Source organism: Podarcis liolepis (genome assembly GCF_965112155.1).
Source record: "Podarcis liolepis genome assembly, chromosome: 3".
Classification (NCBI taxonomy): Eukaryota; Metazoa; Chordata; class Lepidosauria; order Squamata; family Lacertidae; genus Podarcis; species Podarcis liolepis.
The window spans coordinates 67,196,393-67,218,879 of NC_139557.1; the positions used below are offsets into that span (position 1 = coordinate 67,196,393).

Here is a 22,487-nt window from a genome sequence, read left to right on the forward strand (position 1 = left end):
TTGGCTTCTGAAGAAAGGATTCTTTTCTCATACCCTCTAAAGTGACATACAGAAACTTCAATGCTAGTGTGGAGTTTGCTTGTTGCTTGCCTTGCAATAACTACAAAGTGGAGAGACTTCTTCCTGCAATGAATCTAGATCTCTGCATATAGAAAACAGCTTCAGGGAGAAGTGTGTAGGTATTAAAAAACAAACAAACAAACAAACATGCTTCTGAATTATGAAATGTGTATTGTAAAAGATGGCCTTTTAGTGAAGGCCTCACACAACCAAAGGAATTTAGAGCTACTTTGCACGTGACAAAGTCTCTACTTGGATATCAGTTCTGTCTAGGAACTGGATGTACCAACTGTGTATACAGCATGTGTAATTAAGACCCAGAACACTACTTCAATACATGTAGCAGGAAGCCCCAACTGGAAGCAGGTTTCCATGGCAAAATAAAGCCATGTCACACATAAAGACACACCCTTCAGTTGCATGCAGTTTCCTATACAGAAAAGATAAAGTAGGAAATTAATTATGAATCAAGTAACTCTTAAGAGCTCACAAAAAGAATGTTTTACGTATGCCCTCTACCATTAACGGCTGACATTACTAAGGTTCCTTTTTGGTGGGTGGGGTCTGTAATAAATCAAATAATGTGGTGGTCTTGTCACCATTCCACCATAAACCGAGAACAAAATGCTTCAACTCCCCCCCCCCCAATACAGTAAAAATTCTACTAAATTCCACATTATAGGATGTCATCCTATAGAGCCCCAGGATCAAAAGTCAAAAAGGAAGACTGAAGGGTGTTTGGGGAGTGGTTGTAGCTCTCAAAGGCAGAAAAGCACTGGGGGAAGAGTTTGTTTTTCTTAATCCTCATTCATCTGTACTTTGACTTCTCCTTCTCTCTGGGTTTCTTAGGGCTTCTGGCTTTCCTCTTTTCCTCGTGGTATTTGTCCTTTGACTTTCGGTATCGGTCATCTCTGTCCCAAGACTGGCTACGGCTACGGCTACGGCTGCGCCGCCTCTCTCGCTTTTCGCTTTTTCTTTTCTCTTCTTTCTGCCTTCGGTCAAGGTCCTGCTTTAAGAAATGTACAGAGAGTTGTAAGGATTAGAAAGGGGTAGGAATGACACAAATTAATTTGAAAAGAATACACAAGCTTGCAATGACATAATTCAGAATCAGATGTAAATGCATTCAGAGCTTACAGCATTCTTTTTGGGGCTGTGGCAAAATATCAGTTGCATGAACAGCCTTCCTCTCAAACCATCTTTGGATACAACCTAGTATCAGCAATGTGTGGCTGAATTAAAGTGGTTGCTTCATTCACCTGGTTTTTGAACCGTGTAAAGTTAGGTTTCTGCAGCAAGGACCACTTGCTTTAGCAAAATAATACAGAAACAAAATTTATCATGGGCAATTTTAAAAACTTTAAAACTCTCCCTTCCTTATACAAGAATGTAGTTTCCTAATAATCATTTCACCATATCTGTTATCTCTACCCCACCCCAAGTATTGTCATTAGTAAAATAGATTCAACCAACATAACTTGTATAAATAATGGATGAGGAAAGTATGCATGTTTCACAGGCTTTGTATGCTTACATAAAAGCCCTTCCCTTTCCTTTGCTTCAGTCCAACAAAAGTGAAAAATCTAAGCCTGATTCCAAAAATCAAGCATGTTTTACAGGATCAAGAAATGTAATATATATCGGGGACTTCCGGTTCAGCGCGACTCTAGTGCAGGCGGGGATCTCTTCCTCGCGGAGGATCCTGAGCTTTCCGGAGAAAATAGGGGCTCCACAGGGCGCCGTGGTCCCCTGAAAAGTGTCTGGAGGGTGTCCAGACACACAGGTTCCCGCAGAGCCAAAACGCGGACCTCTCGGCCGTCAGGTAACTCCGGTAACTCCGGTTTCGGAGCGAAGAGTACGGCGGGGGGAGAAGCAGGCGAGGGAAGCCATAGCTGTCTCCGGAAAAAGCGAAGCCCCGAGCCTGCATGAGAAGTGCTGGGTTCTCAGGGAAAAGAAACTCGAGCCCGACAAGGAGATAAATAATTTTGACATTACAAAAGGGAAGGCTCGGGAAAAAAAGGCAGTGAAAAAAAGGGCTCAAATCTTATCTGGAGTCGCTACAAACGCAAGGAGCCAGACAAAGCGGAGAGAAACGTGAGTGACGCTGGCGGTTAAAGTTCCTTTCTTCTTTCCAACTTTCTTTGTTTGCATGGGAGGATACTAAATAACTAACAGAAGAGGAACTTGGAAGGGGAACAAAGAGACAACTTTTCGTTACTTTTGGCTACCTTTTAGCCCTCCTGGTGAAGGGGGAAAGAGGCGAAACCAAGCATAACTTTCTTTTGAAATTCTGCGCACCCGGAGATTCCATTTTGTGAGGCTTGGGCTCCATTACAAACTTTTCGAGTTGCTTCTGGGAGAGGGAGGAAGAAGGCACTTTTTGTTTTTAAGTGCCAACTTACACCCCCCGGAGTCTATGTTTATTTAACCTTAAAAAACTCTAGCCAAGTTTAAAGACTTAAAGACTTAGTACACGCCACTGTTTTTGTGAGCAAAATTAAAAGAGAAACTGAATAGCTTTCTTTTCCCTCCTCCCTCCCTTTTTTTCGCGCTCCCTTTCCCCGGCTTCCTCCCCACTTGTTTGGTATTAGACCTCTGGTGGACGGGGGAGAAACTACAATCCGTTTTTTTTCCTCCTGTCTTTTTTCTTTTGCCTTTTTATATATATTTTGTTGATGGTCTGAAGTTTTTGTTATCCTCTCCGTGGCTGGGATTTAGCCCAATTGAGGGCAAGAAGAATAAGAAATGACCTTTTAAAAAAAAAAAAAACAACTTATGGAATAAACAGCTCTATGAGGATTAGCCCGTTTGGGGGCAGGAAGAACTGAGAGTTGACTACCTGTTGGAGTACAGCTGATTATTCCTGATTATTCCTTAGCATCGGCAAAGTTGTCTGGAGCTGCTGGGAGAGTTGTCTACACATTAGAGTTAAAATATCTGAAGACTTTGGGAGGTCGATAAATTATTTTTTTCCTTTTTTTTTTTTTTTTTTTCTTTTTCCTTTCTCCCGGTTATTCCCTGGGCCTTTCTTCCTTTTTGTGGGAATACCCTACTTGGTGGTCTAGCCCAAGTGGCGGCAATAAGAAGAGAATATTAGACCCCTACCCAATCTTAATTAAGATTATTTAATATATCCTATTCCATACCCCACCACAAACCTAACAGAACTGAGTGTACGGAATTCCAGTGGACTTGAAAGGACTAACAGGACTTCTATAAAATACTGTTAAACTGATGGTTACGCTCTGACTGAGAAAGGGTAATTAGGATACTGCAATAGGTCTATTATTCTACTCAGTTGGTGTATTGAGTTATACCTACAAAAATACCTACACAAAATGTCTCATGTACCAAAGAAAGGTGGGAATGGGGGGACACCAGTAGAAAGAAAGGGATCTAAACAAGAGACAGATTTCAGATCGGAAATATTAAAGATGTTTGCAGAGATTAGGCAAAGTGAAAAAAATCTGGAAACAAAAATAGAACAGGTCGACTCTAAAATTGGGAAAATGGACAAAAAAATAGATGAAACAGTGAATGAGTTGAAGGGGCAGATTAAAGAGGTATCCAAAAGAACTCATGCGCTAGAAGAAGGGATGAAAAGGACAAAATTGGAAATGAAGGATTTAAAACGGGAAGATGACAAATTTAAGATAGGACTCTTGGAAATTAATAAGATACAAGAGGAAATGTGGGATGCGATCTCCATGGGTGAACTTCGGCAACGGGAAGTAAATTTAAGGATGAGGGGGATACCAGAAAACCAAGGTGAAAATATTAGACAAAAACTAACAATAGAATTGGCACAATGGCTGGGGTTACAAGCTGAGGAGGTGGCGAGTACTATACAAAATGCCTTTAGATTAAAAGTGAAGACGACCAAGGCGAGGAAATTCCCAGGGGACTGTCTTATAACTTTTAAGGATAGAGACATGAGGAATTTGGTACTCCAAAAAAACAGGGAAAAAAGACTATATATTGATGGTAGTTATATAATTGTTTTCAAAGATATACCAATCAGACTGTTGAAACGGAGAGATCCCTACAAGCCACAGGCGCAAATTCTCAAAAAGAACAATATAGAATTCAAATGGGAATTCCCAGAGGGAATCTCATTCACTTACAAAAATAAGAGGCACAAATTAACTAGCCCAGAAGAAATAGGGAAATTCCAAAGAAAATATAAAGAGTTGTTAACGGAAGAGGAGGAAGAGGTCAGGGGAGCAGTAGGAGGGGTAGAGGTAAAGGGTTTGAAAGACGCGGGGGAAAGGGGGAAGGTTGGAGAGGGGCTGGAGGAGGAGGAGGGGGAGGAGGGGGAGGAGGAGGGAGAGGAGGAAGAGGAGAGATTATAAGGAATTTAAGCTGAGGAAAAAGTATTTTGTTAATGGAGAAAAATATGGCATTAAAATTATGGAACTGGAATATAAATGGACTAAATGAAAAGAAAAAAAGGAATAAAGTGGAACAATTTCTAAAGAAAAAAAACTTAGATATCATCTGTTTGCAAGAAACGCATGTAGCAAAAAAACACAGGAAAATTTTGATAAATAAAAGACTTGGAAACGAATTTATATCTTCGGATAAAGGGAAGAAAAGAGGAGTAATTTTATATATCAAAAATAACATAGAAGCTCACCAAATCTTCAAGGATGAAGAAGGAAGAATTATTGCGGTTCAAATTAATTGGCAAGGCGAAAAAATAATAATTGTTGGAATATATGCCCCTAATGGAAATAAAACTGATTTTTACAAGAATTTGGAGGAAAGACTAATGGAATATGTGGATCAAAAAATAATTATGATGGGAGATATGAATGGGGTTGTTTCAATTGAAATGGATAGATTGAGAGAGAGTGGCTCAAAAGGAGGTAAACTACCCCAATCATTTTTTGAAATGACTAAAAATTGTAATCTAATAGATATCTGGAGGTTGAAACACCCATTGGAAAAACAATACACATTTTATTCAGAACCAAACCAATCATTGTCGAGAATTGATCAAATTTGGATGTCGAACGAGCTGACTCTAAGAACCCTACAGGTAGAAATAGAACCAAGAGTAATTTCAGATCATAACCCGATTAAGTTAGAGATTAAAAGTTTTGAAGAACGAACGTTTAGATGGAAGATGAACGATTACCTTTTTGATGACCAAAAATTTGTACAACAGGCACAGAAGAAAATGAAGGAATACTTTGTGGATAACTGTAATAAAGGTACGAAAATGAGTATAGTGTGGGATGCAAGCAAGGCAGTGATGCGTGGCCTTTATATACAACAAAACTCAATTAAAAGAAAGAATAGAGAGAAAGAAAAGAAAGGAATTCTAAAACAAATTATGGAATACGAGCAAAAGTTAATCAAAAAACCAAATAATATGAAAATTAGACAAAGCATCAAGGCCTTGCAAACCCAATTTGCTATGATAATAAATAAGGAGGTGGAATGGAACATTAAAAGAACAAGACAAAAGAACTTCGAATTTGCGAACAAATCAGGAAAATGGTTAGCCTGGCAGATTAAGAAGAGAAAAGAGCAAAGTACAATAAATAAAATTAGAATGAAGGAAGAAGAGATTACCAACCCTAAAGGTATTAGGAAAGGATTTTTGGACTTCTATAGCCAATTGTATAGGAAAAAAGAGAAGAACAATATAAGGAAAATAGAGAGATACCTAAAAGAGAAAAAGGTGCAAAAGATCCCGACAGAGGCAAGAGACAGATTGAATGCCCCGGTAGAAGAAGAGGAAATTAAGGTGGTTATATTAGAACTGAAAAATGGGAAGGCCCCAGGGCCAGATGGCTTTACAGCAAGGTACTACAAAGAACTGAAAACAATTCTGGCAACACCGTTGAAAGAAACAATGAACAATATATTAAAAGAAAGAGACATCCCAGAGACTTGGAAGGAAGCATATATAACTTTTATCCCGAAAGAAGGCGCGGACTTAACACAAGTAAAGAATTATAGACCAATCTCCTTGCTTAATACTGATTATAAAATCTTCGCAGGAGTAATAGCAAAGAGATTGAAAAAAGTATTGCAAGGAATTATCCATGAAGACCAAACGGGTTTCCTTCCTCGAAGACAGATAAGAGACAATGTGAGGAATATAATAAACATCTTGGAGTACCTGACAGCGAGCAATGAGAGAAGAGCAATGTTAATGTTTGTAGATGCCGAAAAGGCATTCGATAATATATCATGGGATTTTATGTTAAAAAATATGGAATATATGGAGATGGGAAACGAGTTCTTTAATGGAATTAAGGCAGTATATACAGAACAAAGGGCAAAGCTGATAGTAAATAATGTAACAACAGAAGAAATCAAAATATCAAAAGGAACTAGGCAGGGCTGTCCGCTCTCGCCATTGCTATTTATCATGGTTTTGGAGATTCTTCTGAATTCGATCAGAGAAAATAAAAAGATAAAGGGGGTGACAGTAGGAAAAAATGAATATAAAGTGAGAGCCTTTGCGGACGACTTAGTTATAATGGTGGAGGATCCGACGAACAATGCAACTGAAGTTTTAGAGGAAATTGAAAAATTTGGTGAGGTGGCTGGTTTCATATTGAATAGGGAGAAGACAAAAATTTTGACAAAAAATATCGACCAAACAATGATAGAGGTGCTACAACAACAAATAGGTATTGAAACTGTCAAAAAGGTTAAATACTTGGGCATATGGTTAACAACTAAAAATATTGACCTATTCCAAAACAACTATGTACCGGTATGGCACGGAATTAAGAAAGATTTGGAGAGATGGGGAAGGTTAAAATTATCCTTTTGGGGAAGGATAGCAATGATTAAGATGAACGTGTTGCCAAAGATGATATTTCTGTTTCAGATGATCCCAGTATTAAGAGGAGTTAAGATCTTTAAGGAATGGCAAAGAATGATATCAAGATATATCTGGCAGGGCAAAAAACCAAGAATTAAATATAAATTATTAACGGATGTAAAGGAAAGAGGAGGTTTTGCCCTGCCAGATTTGAAGTTATACTATGAGGCATCATGTCTTTGCTGGATAAAAGAATGGATAAGATTAAAAGACACAAAATTGTTGGATTTGGAGGGATTCGATAATCGATTCGGATGGCATGTTTATCTATGGAAAGAAAAGAAAAAAGGCCATAAATCGTTTGAAAATCACATCTTCCGGAAATCCCTAATTGAAGTATGGGATAGATATAAAAACATATTGGAAAGGGGAGTGCCACACTGGTTATCTCCATTAGAGACCATGGCAATTAAGAAAATTAATATGAGGAGCAATTGGGTCACATATGGTGATTTGGTCATGAAAGAAGGGGATAAATGGAAAATAAAACCATATGAGCAAGTAAAAGAACAAGTATATGACTGGTTGCAATACCTTCAGATAAGGGACATGTTTAATAAGGAGGTTAAAGAAAGAAAATACAACGAAAAAGAATCGAGATTCCAAATAGAAATTATTAACAATGATTGTAAGATAATATCTAAAATGTATAAAATCCTATTGGAATGGCAAACAATGGATGAAGAGGTGAAAGAGGTAATGATCCATTGGGCCAGGGACTTAGGATATAGTATAGAGCTGGAGGAGTGGCAAAAAATATGGACTGAAAATCTGGAATTCACGGCATGTATAACGTTGAAAGAGAACACCATGAAGATGGTGTATAGATGGTATATGACACCGGCTAGGCTTGCTAAAATGTATAAAGTTTGTAACAAATGTTGGAGGTGTAAGGAGAAGGAGGGCACATTTATGCACATGTGGTGGGAATGTAAAAGGGTGAAGGGGTTCTGGGAAACAGTATATATCGAGTTAAAGAAAATGTTGAAGTATAATTTTGTAAAGAGACCAGAGACTTTTTTACTGGGAGTAACTAGAAATGAGATAAATAAAAGGGACAAAAAACTCTTTCAATATGCAATAACAGCTGCGAGAACCCTACTGGCTCAGAGATGGAAAAATGAAGAAACACCGACTTTGGAAGAATGGAGAGCAAAACTAACAGATTACGCAGAATTGGATAAATTAACCGGAAAAATTAGATTTCAAAGAGATCATAAATTCCTGGAGGACTGGGTAAAATTTAGGGAATATTTGAAAACTGTGTGTGAGGATCATACAACGCTAGTGTGCTTTAAAGAAGCTTTGTGAAAAAAATAGGGAATATTGCAAGAAAGAAAATGAAGGTAGGAAAATGTATCTAAAGGTGATACTACAATTAAGGAATGCGTAGGTAGAGGAATAACTATGGAAGACTACTAGAGGATTTGAGGGAGGTCCAATAAGTGTAACTATGTGATGTGGAAATTCTTGGAAATTGTTTGTTTGAAGATATTAAGGAAACTTTCAATAAAAAATATATGCAAAAAAAAAAAAAGAAATGTAATATATATCTGTTATATTTTGTGACATGTGTGCTCTGAACTTTTGATGCTGTTGTGCAACACTGTATTATTCAATGCCTTTCCTTTTAAAAACAAATGAAGTCTACTACTATTTTATTTTATCTGCTTGGTTTTGAAAAAGGACATGAAGAAAGAGATGGTATCAATAAATCATACAGGAAACATCCAGTATAAGAAAGCAAGTGTGGAATTGTTTGAGGCAGGAGACCTTCAGGCAGCTGAGAATGGTGCAGCTGTAGGAGCCAAGGTCATGGAAAGAATATATTGGGATATGAGAGCAGAAAGTAAAGTGCTGGAATGGGAAAAGCGGATAAAACTTAAACTCATGAACCAGAAAGCAAAAGGAGAAGAGAAACAGCAGCAAAGAGAAATGTGGCAGCAAAGAACATGCCAGCCCGGAAGAAAAGCTGCTGTATTAACTTGCTCCTTAAAAGAGAAGTGCAATCAGATCCAGAGCACTTATTTCTGCAAGTATGCTACCTGCACCAGCATCAGCTTCCTTTCAGCTGGACCAGAGTTTGCAGCAGCTGCACCGTCAGTAACTGTGAAAACTACCATCTGAATCCATTTCTGATGCCACAGGACCAGAGGAGGTAGATCCTGAGTGATGAGCCTGTGGCCCTGCAGAAACTGGTTGGCAACAACTATTATCCCTGACCATTGGCTATGTTGACTAGGACTAATGGGAGCTGGGAGTCGAGCAACATCTGGAGGGCCACAAATCCCCTGTTCTTGAGCTACATGACAAATTGTATCTATGCTGGAAAAAATGTAAACGATGCTCCTAAGAGACAGGGGAAAGCTGATCCTGAACTGAGAAAATATATGTTTAGGCTGTATGGCAGGCTTCACCAACCTGGTAAACCTAGATTTTTTGGGACACCCAATGCCCATCTGTCCTAACTAGCATAGACAAGAGTTAGGGATAATGAGATTTGTAGTCCAGAATAATCTGGAGGGTCACAGGTTTACTACCCAAGATCTGGCTCTTCTGGCTAATAACCGGATATAGATGGATATTGCCACTCTGGAGATGGGGAATGCATTGTGGAGACATGGGCTTCGGTCCTAACACTGTTAAACAATTCACATTCTTTGACATGCAAATGCCCACTTGCTTACTTTCTCTAAAAAGAGAAGAAACAAGGACTGGAATCCTACAGGAATCTTCTAAAAGGGTGGCTTATGAAGAAAATTTCAACAATCTAATTGTGCAACCAATGTGCTAAATTATGCAGCAGCTGTGGAGCACTGTGAACGGTATGTGGCAGCAACAGCAGCACCCTGACCCAAATATGTTCCAGCTTGGCATGCAAGGAAGGCTGGCATCTAAGTGGCTGAAGCTTTCAAATAGAAATGATTGCACAGAGTTCTTGAAAGGAAGAAGGTAGAGACCAAGAGCATCTCTGTAGGACAGCCAAAGTAGTGGGAGAAACCAATAAGAGTTCTGTAGAAGTGGCAAGGCTACATGTGGGGCCAACAAGGAGGAAGTATAAATGGTCAGTGAGATGTGGGGAAAAGGTTAACATATATATGAAAGTAGCAAAATAAGAGCTGACTTTCGGCTGAGATTATGCAGACAAGAACTGGACAATGTTAGAACATTTCACAATACAGTGGTACCTCAGGTTAAGTACTTAATTCGTTCTGGAGGTCCGTTCTTAACATGAAACTGATCTTAACCTGAAGCACCACTTTAGCTAATGGGGCCTCCTACTGCTGCGCCGCTGGAGCACGATTTCTGTTCTCACCCTGAAGAAAAGTTTTTAACCTGAGGTACTATTTCTGGGTTAGCAGAGTCTGTAACCTGAAGCGTATGTAACCCGAGGTACCACTGTATATCTACTGGGTGTTGACTGAAGTGTGATGAAAACATTCCATGCATCTGACCCAATGTTTCCCTGATGCAGCAACACATCATTAAACTGAAAGGACAAGAGCCCAGCACCTTAGACTTTTTGGACCTCTTCTCATCCTCATCGGTATCATCTGAATGGTGGCGTTTCTTCTTCTTTTTATCAGAGTGCCTGTGACTTGTTTTGCCGTCATCCTCTTCCTCCTCCAATACAAGGTCATACCTTGAGCTAGAGCAGCCTGTTAAGGAAAGCTTGGGAGACCAATATTAGGGTTAGCCAACAAGTTGGCCAACAGAGTAACACCTTGCAGCACTATCAGGCAAAAACGTCAGTGAACTGGATCCAGGAGAATAAAATGACAAAGTAAAATGGTCCACTTCAGTGCACCTCTGGATTCATTTCTGGAAGGTCAAAGCCAGTGAATGCACATTATCATTTTAACTGCATAACGAAAACAAATGCCACCCCCCCCCCCATTTCACAGCTATTCTAAGGCACAATTCAAAGGGCACAAGTAGGGAACAAAAGCTGTCAAAAGATATTTCTGCATAGAGATGATGGTTAGACTCCATGTCACAGCATCTGTAATGGGTTTACTATGTGGTTCAGCCAGACTGTACAGTAAGACGACCCAGGCAAGCATCATCAAGTCTGAGGGAGGCAGCATAGGCAGGGCCAGTAGAACACACAGAGCTCCCACTATATGAAAACATGCATTTTTAAAAGTTAACTACTCTGATTCGAACCACAGCCTGAGGATGAAGCTGCTCTGTTTTGAAGCCCACAAAACTGGAATATGGCCCAATACAGACATTTAGCTGGGGCTATTTTGTTTTGGTCAAGGAGTTGGAAATGCCAATTGAAAAGTGATTTCCACATTTCTAAATTCAACTAAAATTTTAACTAAATAAGTGAATTAAAGTTTTACATGCACAGAATTACATCGCAAAGGAGTTAACATACAAAAACTACTAGTCTGAGAAACAGTTATTAGAAGTTAAGGTAATAAAAATCTATCTACCAAATTCAAGGTAAAATGCTTTTTGCAATCCTACTGCAAGATTCCAATAAACTAGAAACATATACCATATGTATCCAGGTTGTAGGCTTTTTACTCAAAAATAGTAAAATAGGAGTTTTTAAAAACAACATATAATTATTTAGTTGCCAAGGATACTCTTGTTTTGGCTTCACCTTCTCCTTCAGACTTAATTTAGGAGTTTTGTCACGGTCCTTTTCATATTCTTTGAAATCATCCTTAGTATACTTCCCACCTGTTTATAGGAAGAGAGAGAAGCTGCCATTGATCTTGAATGCAAGTAAGAAACTCATTAGAGAGATAATCCAGGATCAGTTTTGTAACCAGGACAAAAATCACGAGTCACCTACACACCCAACATTTGGAATTGTCAAAATAATAAATATAAAACTTTTTAAAATGTGGGAGAGAGGGAAAATTCACTGCTTAAATGAGTATCTTTAGCTATGTGCTGCCATCTTATGGTTCAAGGTCACAAAATGCAAATGGCTAAATATTTTGTAGAGTTGAGGTTCCAAGCTAGCAAGAAGGGACCATTCAGCAAAGAGAGAGAATTGAGAGAAAGGACACCTAAAATAGTCATTAATGTCTCCCTTTCTTGGTCTACAGATTCTCATGCAGAGCAGAGCATATGTGCAGCTGCGCACCAAAACTCCTCCACATTCTCATCTGCCTAACAGAAGCTCTGAACTTTTGGGTATGTCTGTGATTCTCAGTACGAAGAATAAATAGATTTTTAGAAAGGTAGTCAATTCAAAAAGTTTGAGAAACATTCACTTTCAATGTTCATTGCCTCCCAGTTCCCCCAGCTTCTAATGGCTGCTACCATTAGGGATCCTACAAGTGGCTCTCCTGATTGTCTGCATATTTGGTGACTAGCTGTCTTGGCTAACAGAACTAGGGAGGGACACCTCTGTTCGTTCTAACACCTTCCCACCAGCCTGGTGTAAGGGAGAGGGTTGGATTGCTTTGCCCTTATTCTCCATCAGCACAAAATACTATACACTACCCAATTTGAAAAGTAGGGTATTTATAGGATGCTAACTGGGAAGAGATCACATTTTATGGTTGTTTGGCAATTTCATAACTAGCAAACCTGAACGTGACTGCTTCAAAAGCTAATGTTTGTCTGCTCTCCTAAAGGAGAACTGATGGTTATAATAAAAAAGAGTTATAGATATAATGCGTAAAATAAATTACCTTTTCCTTTCCATTTAATCTTTGCAACAGACTGGCTAAAATCCACGTGTATCCGCCTGTCATCTATTAAAACATTATCCATCTTAAAGTAAGCTTTCTCACAATCTTCTTCCTGGTACACGTTTTGGAGAAATGTAAAGTTAAAATTAGAAGATGACATTTTAAAAAAACCCAGCAACGGCAGTATATGAATGGAAAAAGGAAATTCCAGTAGCTTAAAAGTCCTTATGCTTCGGGTGAGGAACACCAATTGTTGTGTTGGCACTATGATATTGTGTCATCCATTATTGTAGAGATTTGTTTCAACTTAAAATGTTTGGTATCAAGTTTGTGTAATGAAACCCCAAATGTTTCTACACGGTGGTTATCCAAAAATGCATTAATCTATCTATCTGTATGGTCAAGGAATACAAAACCATTTCTGCCACAGCCCTGTGCAACCTACACACCACAACTGTTCTATGTATTCATTTATGAGAATTTAAGAGAAGCACATCAAGAGCCTAGTTCTTCCCATGCATTAAAAACTGTCAAGCCATTTTCAATTTCTTAAATGCATAAACTAAACCAGAAATTGAAAGGAGCACAAGCAACATTCTCCCAGGATAACCAACTGTGGAAACAGGCACCCAAACAGGATCTGACTTTCTGAAAGTTTAGGGAATATAACATTTACAACCATTAATTCTCTCACAATCCCAGTGAAACTGGTCACTGTAAGCTATATTTTATGAATGGGGATCTAAAGCTGAGAGGCAGTGACTTCCCAGAAGTCACAGAAATGAACCTACAGCAGAGCTCATATGGATCTTCCCAGATGATCATTATGCACTATCCAGGACACCAGAATTGTTCCAACAGAAAATACTTTCCTAAAACTCGCAACAGAAGATTTGTCATTAAAGATTTTGGGTGTGGGTGAGTTGTACTGGTGCTTTGAATGTCATAAGCTGCTCCACCTTTGTAATTTTAATAGCAGCATTATAAAACCATTTCATAAGAAACAAGTAGAACACACCTTTAGGTTTTACCCTCCTATAAAGATGCTACATAAAATGAACTGTGAGTACAGTTTTGCGAGGCCACATACCTTTTCAAACTCGATGAAAGCATAGCAGAGGGATTCACCTGTCTTCCAATCTCGAATCACTTCACAACTGAAAAATGAGTAAAGCATTTTGTTCTGGAAATCGCAGGACAACGACAACAGTGGTATGATATCAATGGGCTGAAACCTTCCTCAACAAGTCCCCAAGAAAAACAGCTCTGTATCTGCTAACATGGATCACATTTTCTATACAGTGGTACCTCGGGTTAACTTAATTCGTTCCGGAGGTCCGTACTTAACCTGAAACTGTTCTTAACCTGAAGCACCACTTTAGCTAATGGGGTCTGCTGCTGCTGCCACGCCGCTGGAGCACGATTTCTGTTCTCATCCTGAAGCAAAGTTCTTAACCCGAGGTACTATTTCTGGGTTAGCAGTGTCTGTAACCTGAAGCGTATGTAACCCGAGGTACCACTGTATATCTACTGGGTGTTAACTGAAGTGTGATGAGAACATTCCATGCATCTGACCCAATGTTTCCCTGATGCAGCAACACATCATTAAACCGAAAGGACAAGAGCCCAGCACCTTAGACTTTTTGGACCTGACGTGTATGTAACCCAAGGTACCACTGCACTAGCCATTGCTGTTAGGTCTAAAACCAGGAACAGAGGGCTGCCTCCTACATCACAAATTCTGGGTATAGAGTGGCTTCATAAGCAATTGTTGCATCAGAAGACGCAAAATGCATAAGGATATGTGTTAAAAATGCAGGTCTTGAGAAACCCAACATTATGATTTGGATCCAGACATCTTTGTCTGTGAATGGAAGCGCACCTTCCATTTGCAGGTAGAACTCTGCTCCAGAAGAACCTCCTGCTTTTCTATCTGGGTGCTCCAACTGGTGGAAGCAGTGAGGAGAGGAGATCTTTCCCAATCTTCCCTTCCCGCTACAGCCCTCTCCCAAGAGGGTCCCTCATGCAGGAGGCATATGGGGAAGGGAGAATGAGCAAGAACTTCTTGCTCATTCCTTTTGCTTGTGGGATAATCCAGTTAGCGGAGCTCCACTCTGTCCTAACGAGGCATGCATAGGTAAAGCCCCTTCTCTGTGCGCATACCTCCCTCCCCACTCTGTCCCATAGCCCCTGGGGCACTCTTCTAGGGATCAGACAGAAGCATGCTTGATAGAGGTAGAAGTCAAAAGTGAATTGACGAGAAGAGGCATGGACAAAAGAGGAAGAAAAAGTGCATCTAAGGGGAAAAGGACTCTCGGAAGGAGAGGGAAAGACGCCGCACAGCTTCTTGTGACACCATGTTTCCCCTAACTTTGTTTCTACACATGCTGAAGGGGAGGGCAACCATCAAACACCTTCTTCTAGCCATAGTAAAATTCCCGACTCCCACCTACCAGCACCCGCCTCTGCTGTTCAAGTCTTAAAAATTTCTAAAATAGCCCAAGGTTGAAATATAAGATTTATGACTGAAACAAACCGAAAGCAGAGCAATCAATCCCAGAAGGGAAGAGTTTTAAAATTACTTGCAAACTTCTTGCTTCTTGTGCAGATTTTCAATAATTACCTTTTTATTAGTCCGAATCGGGAAAATATGATTTCAAGGTCTTCATCTGTTGTCACAGGATTAAGTTTGCAAACAAACAAGACATTTTCAGGAGGCTTGATATCTGCATCAGGCAAGTCTCCAACCTGGAATACAAGTGTGATATGAGAGGAGATTTTAGTCCCACTTTATAGAGAATCTCAGGCAAGTCACATTTAGACATGTTTTGACATGTAATTATTTAACATATACAACCTTTTAGGCATGCATAAAATCCTTCTGATTTATCTTTATGTCCCATTGCAAGATCAATTATTAGATTTTTTTAAAAAATTGAACCTACATCTAGATTCAACAGACACGTCCTAGTAGTCATCATATCTGATGCTGTGATAGCTTTATTTATATTCACAAAAAGCACATGCATATCTGCAAGGCTGACTTTGAGTTAAATAATCGAACATATTTACCATTTCCAAAAGAATAGCCTTAGTTTTTGCTTCTTTCTCTGCCAGAATTTCTTCCACTTCATCAACAGACCTTCCTTTGAAGTCATCAATCTCCTCATCAGCTCCTATTCTTCCACTCTGTCTTATATTTAAAACAAATAAAAGAAAGACAGCTATTTAATAATATTTAGCCAGTGAGTATATATTGTTAATTTTTTTCAATTCATTTGTGACTCAATGCATAGCTGAATTGAAACTAACTTTACTGCCTGAACACAAATTGTAAACATACACAGGAAGACATACAGAAGCACTTTACAATCATTATATAGATGTGAGTTCAAGCTTAAGAGATTGATTACAGTCCTGTCCACAGTACAGTCATACCTTGGCTCTCGAACGCCTTGGCTCCTGAACAAATTGGCTCCCAAATGATCAAAACCCGGAAGTGAGCGTTCTGGTTTTTGAACGATTTCTGGAAGCCGAACATCCGGCACGGCTTCCGATTGGCTGCAGGACACTACTGCAGCCAGTTGGAAGCCGTGCTTTGGTTTCCGAATGCTTTGTAAGTCGGACGGACCTCCAGAACAGATTCCGTTCGACTTCCAAGTTACGACTGTACTATGTACAGTGTTTTTTGAAATTAAACACTCAACAAAATGTAAGAAGTTAGCACAGGTTGACATATATCACATACATATATCACAATAATCTATATTGTGAACCACCAGACATGCACATGCTTGATGACAACTTGATGACAATTATAGCAGTTAATTTGTATTTTTCTCCTTCTAGTATGAGTTACAAGATGACCCTTATTTTTCTCAATTCCACAATGAACGCACCAATTGTTCTCCCCATTTTCTTCACCTTGTAAAACCTGGACAGCGGAGGGGTGTAGATGCCTTCCATTTCTGAAGTTCAAGGCAGCAGTGTATCTATAAACCTAAAGTTGCCTGCCATGTTAATGTCTGAAGCACAGACATATAAACCTGCGCCTTAGGAGGCATAGCTACATAATGTGGCATGGATAGCACATGTGCCTGTTTGCCTGTGAAAACACTTATCTTCCTCCTTATCTTTGGTCAGACATATGCCTTCTTTGGAAAATACACGAGTATAGAGTATATCTTTTACATTTCACATATTGCACCTCCATGTTTCTGCAGGCATTGGGGTGTGTGCAGCCATGCATTCCAAATAAAAAGGGAAGATATACCCAGAAATAACAATTTTGATAATCTGTCTGTTTGAATGTTTCAGCCCTTGAAAATATAAATTCTTTCACATCACAAAGTGTTAGCTCCAGTCTAACATAGTTTAATCAGAGATCGATGAATGCCTTTCAGGATAGGCTTTTTTTTATCACATTGCTTATTGAATTGGGAGGAAAGCAGCAGGTGGAGGGAGACTATCTCTCTGGGAACCATTCCTCATGCAAGTCACTCTGCTGAAACCGAAAAACACACATTACTATTGTCCTTGAAGAGGACTCACTGTCAAGACACAGCTTGATTTTTGTTTCAGTAGTAAACTTTCCATCTCCACCAGTTCAAGTTCACTTTTTTCTTTTTGTTTTACTCTTTTCATTTTGCATCTGTTGAATGGGCACCATGATTAAGGACTGAGGATTTGTGCGATGGTGGTAAATATTCCTTGTTTATCTATTTTCTGATCTCCCTCTCCAGTATCAAAAGAAATTAAATAGCAACACTCACATCCAACTGTTCCTTGGTAGGCTCTGGTGAACGATCTGGTATTGCCAAACCAGGAGGGTCATCAAATGGATCATCCAAGATCACTGTATGGTTTATCCTAGACAACAATTGCAGTAAAAGCAAAGGATAATTTCATGCATATGTGTGCATTGTGGCAACAAATGCATCAGTAAAATACACTCACACTCTAACCTCTCAGATGGATAATCAGAATCTGTAAGAAAGTATTTAGGTCAAGTATGGCACACAGCCAGACAGGCAATGAACAGAGCATCACTATAGTGCAGGGCTCTTGCAGTTTCCCAAAAGCATGTGAGCTGGCTTTTGTTGGAGGAAGGTTCAGATCCTACTGCAGCATATGACTGCAGAGATATTCTCTTAGCTAAAAGAGAAGGCAAATCATATTTGGCCAGTTCATAAGACTGTCGCACTAAAAGCACGTCCAAAATAGCCAAGAGCTGATGGTCATACAACTGACTGGAAACGATTTCAGAACAGACCCAACCCCAAAAGATAAGAAAAATACCATCACGTAAAGCACAACTGAGGTCACCTGGCAATGAAAAGCTGCATATAAACACATTAAATAAATAATAAAAACATTATTTTGTGGAATTCACTGCATATGGTCATTGTAACTAGTTCAATTGACTTTGAAAGACGAGTTCATTGAGGATAGGTCTAGCAAAAACGTTTGGCATGATAGGCCAAATGGACCCTCCAGTGTCAGAGGTGGTATACCACTGATCAGAAGGTATTGGGATGTGGCAGTTGGGAACAGGTATTGATTGCTATGTCATGCATGTGGCCCTCTCAAAAGAACCTGGCTGACCCCTGAGGGGGATGCTGGACTAGAAAGACCTTTGGGTCTGATCAAGCAGGGATTTTCTGATATATGTAGTCTATAAAAGCAAAAGAGAGTCAAACCTGATGTCTTGATATGGAACAAAATCCTTGTCAACGAAGGCTTCATTAATTTTCATCAACACATCCATGCCTTCTGTTACTTCACCAAAGACTGTATGTACACCATTCAGGTAATCTAAGTTGTCTCCTGTAGTAATAAGAAACTAAAAAAACAAACAAAACTATTTTGAGTTAACTGCATGGTGGAAATCTCCAGGTATTTTAAGATGTTTCCTTTGAGACTGTTTGCTATCAACAACAGCTTCCAATACCATCAATCATGGTATATTCTGAACGGGATTAGGAACTACAGGCAATATATTGTTTTTTTCTGGAGGGCAGGTTCCAGAAGAGAGGCTATTGTAATATGTTATGTGTTACATGTGGGGCTGCCTTTTAAGATGGTTTGGAAACTTCAGCTAGGACAAAATATAGAAGCCTGCCTGTTTGGCATGCATGTTTTGAAACATCTGCACTGGTTGCCGTCCAGTACCATTTGGAAATATTGGTTCTCAGTTTTAGGTCCTGACTCTCTCAGGGATCATCAGCTTTGAGATTTCCCTCTCCTCCCAAAGATTACACATTTACATTTTTATGCCTTTCCAAACCTAAGAGTGCTAAAGTCATGTAAAAATCTAAAACATTTTAAAATTTCCATACTTCCACAATATTAAGAACTATCTCATCTTGCTTGACACTGTGAACAAGTAAAAGGAAGACAATACTGTATAGGAATTTTGTGCATGTGCTTTATTGTGGTTTTTAGAGTCAATGCTCTTCTATTTATCCACAATGTCAATCTATTTAAGTATTAGTTTGGGTTTTTAATGTTGTGGCAAGTCTTGTTAGTAGCTGTTCTTTAAGAACATATCTGTATCATGTGCATGGATTATGCCCAGTCAAATTGTTATTTTAATTCTTTGTGGCATCACTCCTTTCACTTATCCCACGTTTCTTGTAAGACTCTTCCAGTGCTGTGGACTGACCTGAGATCCATGCTGATCACTGCCATTGTTCACCATTGACACTGTACCCCTTTTCTTGTGTTTAATTCTTGGCACCTTTTCTGTTTCAAAAAATCTAGCTTGGTCCCCATACAATTTGCTGAAACACACAAAGGTAATATTCAGACAAAAAAACTAAACAAATGTTATAGTCTACTTACATCTTTTCTCCACAAGAATAGAAAATGATCAGTTATTGGCGGTGCTTGTAATACTGGTAATTAGTGTTTTAAACTTCATTATAAGTGCCTCAGTCCAACAATCAGTTTAAAATGCTCCAATATGCATGCAAAGCTCTTCTATTAAGATCATCACTATTTGTTTCAATAGGAGACCAAGATGCAAACATATTCCTTTCAAATGAATAGGGTACATCAAATAATGTAGGAGCTCTCTGTGTGCCTAAGAAACTCTTAATAGGGTAACTACACCCACGTTCACAAGCTTTTAGAACTGCTTTTAGAAAAACAATACATTTGCCTTGATCCGTCAAGCATGCATCTAGTTCCATGTGTTCAAAGGAGTGGTGTGAATCTTGTTGGATTGGCTACGAAGATGAGAAAAATATTCATTTCCATTTTTAAAAGAGTAATGTTCCATATAAGGGAATCTCCCTTCTTTAGACAGCTGAACACAAAATTTGTCAGCATTACTGGGGGGGGGGGGAAAGAACACCTAAGATAGTCCAGATAAGGTCTATTGGTCTTTCTGCTGGGTTTAATTACCCAATGAATTGTCCATTCCAATGCATGTTTACTTGGGCAAAGGTCCCACAGTGTCCAAAGAGACTCACTTCCTGGTAAGCATACATAGATTCAAGATCTAAATGAAACTCACCAAAAAATTGATTCACCTCCACGGCCAGTCCCCTGTGGGTCTCCAGTTTGTATGATAAAATCTCTCTGAATGAATGCAAAGCACATAATGTTACCTATCACCATAGTTTATTATTATTATTATTATTATTATTATTATTATTTATTAAATTTATATACCACCCCTTATCCAAAGATCACAGGGCAGTTTACGAGTTTTAGAAAAATAGGTTTATTAAAATTTACTGCTTGCACTGACATTTGTATGATGCAGACTGTAAAGCTATTATTTCCAATATACAGTACAGGGGACGTGAGCTAAGATCGACTAGATCTAGGTTCAACTCTCTTTATCAACTGTATAGCATAAAATCTTTAAAGTGTTTAGTGATTTAAATGTTCAGTTAAAAAAATAAAAATAAAAACCATGACAAATACTAATCAATCATAACAAATACTTACTTGTATATTATGTATAAGGCAGTAATTGTAGTACTTGATTTTGCAGAGCTTCAGAAAATTCAGGCAAGCTGCAAGAAATTTAAAGCAAATGAACCAGTCTGCATGTTTTGCTTAAAAAAAGAAACTTTCACTGTTCCTCCATTATATGTAAGAACAACAAAATCCACAACACATCAAGGCCTGCAGTAAGAGGCTAGTGGAAACAAACCCTGTGTCAAGGTTGTCACTCTAGTCAACCCTTAACTGAAATTTCAGAATAAAGAAGTCATCCTGAGTAAAATAACAGTGAAAAGATGATGTTCAGATGTTAAATGGGGTTGCACTCCTTTTAAAGGAGCAGATGTGCAGTTTAGGAATGCTTCTGGAACCACGGCTGTCATTGGAGGCACAAGTAGCCTAGATGGTGCAGCGTCTTCCACCAGCTTTGCCTAGATCAGGGGTCGGTTTACCTCACTTGGGCTGGTTCCGTGGGCCAGATCACATGCGCGGCCACGATTTCCGGCGTCTGCACAGACATGATTTCCAGTGTCTACATAGATGCGATTTTCGGCACCTGAGCATGCAGAGACATGATTTCTGGCACCGCAGAAGCGGGTCCCTGCGCTGCGCTGGTTTAGTGCAGCGCACGGGGACTTGCCGAGTGGGCGGCTCAGTGGCGGCTTGTGGGCCAGTTAAACGACCACAAGTGGCCCATGGGCCTTAGGTTGTCTACCCCTGGCCTAGATGCTACTCTATCTGGACAGAGATAACCTAGCTTCAATTACTTATATGCTGGTAACCTCTATGGTAAACTACTACAATGCTTTATACATGGGTCTGCCTCTGAAAACAGTTCAGAAGTTACACTGGTGCACAATTTAGTGGCCAGATTACTGAGACCAGAGGTAAAGGGACCCCTGACCATTAGGTCCAGTTGCGGGCGACTCCGGGTTTGTGGTGCGCATCTCACTTTACTGGCCGAGGGAGCCAGAGTACAGCTTCCGGGTCATGTGGCCAGCATGACTAAGCCACTTCTGGCGAACCAGAGCAGCACACGGAAACACCGTTTACTTTCCCGCTGGAGCAGTATCTATTTATTCACTTGCACTGTGTGCTTTCGAACTGCTAGGTTGGCAGGAGCAGGGACCGAGCAACAGGAGCTCACCCCGTTGTGGGGATTTGAACTGCCAACCTTCTGATCGGCAAGCCCTAGGCTCTGTGGTTTAACCCACAGCGCCACCCGCATCCCTTACAGAACGTCTGAGTACAGTACACCAATTATGTCTAGATTGCAATAGCTACTGATTAGTTTCTGTAATCAATTCAAAGTGCTTGTTTTGACCTATCAAGCCCTATAGTTCAGGACCTCAAGGACCACCTCTTCCCACATGAACAAATCCAGACCTTGCAGGATTTATCCTACTCACATAGATAAACAATTAGAAAAACTTCAGTTCCTTAATCTTTGGGTGTCAAGCTACTGCCAAAGGCATGAGGCAAAACCAATAAACAAAGCAAAAGAAAGATTGCATTTTAAAAGTAATCCTGGTAGGACTCCTGAAGAATCAACGAAAGTTGTCTCCTGGAAGAAACTTTACTTGTAGAAATATATATCGCAAGAGAGACTGTGCTAGAGGATCTACACTTTGCTCTCTTTATTTACAACATTGCAAAGGATGTTGTTTTGGGAAAAAGGTAAAAGGCGGATCTACACGGATCCTCATGAATTCATATGATTTTTTCATTCAAATTAAATAAAACAACCATGATATTGTAGACCATGTCTTACTCTGTAGAAAGCATCAAAAAAATCACGCATCCACTGTTTCGGGGGGGCGCAGGGGCGCAAAAACATGATTAAAAAACACGGATCCTCATGGATCCTCATGATTTTTCCACTAGATCAGCCCAAAGTCACCATCAGATCAAAGATCATGGCCATGGGCACAGCATCCACCACAAAAATCACGGATCCACGGCTT

General features: G+C 39.5%; 1 protein-coding gene across 2 annotated transcripts in view; it reads right to left on the minus strand.

Annotated features, from left to right (window-relative positions):
• Positions 1–211: 211 nt before the first annotated feature.
• The window catches only part of PPIL4 (peptidylprolyl isomerase like 4), a 40,659-nt gene continuing 18,383 nt past the window's right edge, over positions 212–22,487 (minus strand). Inside the window, exons 2-13 of one of the 2 annotated variants that reach the window (XM_083496283.1) lie at positions 20,527–20,594; positions 20,087–20,151; positions 19,232–19,349; positions 18,267–18,409; positions 17,340–17,436; positions 15,640–15,756; positions 15,191–15,315; positions 13,658–13,724; positions 12,568–12,679; positions 11,506–11,602; positions 10,421–10,556; positions 212–1,066 (exon numbers count right to left, since the gene is read on the minus strand). In XM_083496283.1, coding sequence (XP_083352409.1) covers positions 869–1,066; positions 10,421–10,556; positions 11,506–11,602; positions 12,568–12,679; positions 13,658–13,724; positions 15,191–15,315; positions 15,640–15,756; positions 17,340–17,436; positions 18,267–18,409; positions 19,232–19,349; positions 20,087–20,151; positions 20,527–20,594 — 1,343 coding nt within the window. In that variant the 3' untranslated portion in view covers positions 212–868. Of the gene's footprint in view, positions 1,070–10,420; positions 10,557–11,505; positions 11,603–12,567; positions 12,680–13,657; positions 13,725–15,190; positions 15,316–15,639; positions 15,757–17,339; positions 17,437–18,266; positions 18,410–19,231; positions 19,350–20,086; positions 20,152–20,526; positions 20,595–22,487 lie in introns of both variants that reach the window. The other variant, XM_083496282.1, reaches the window with a different exon arrangement.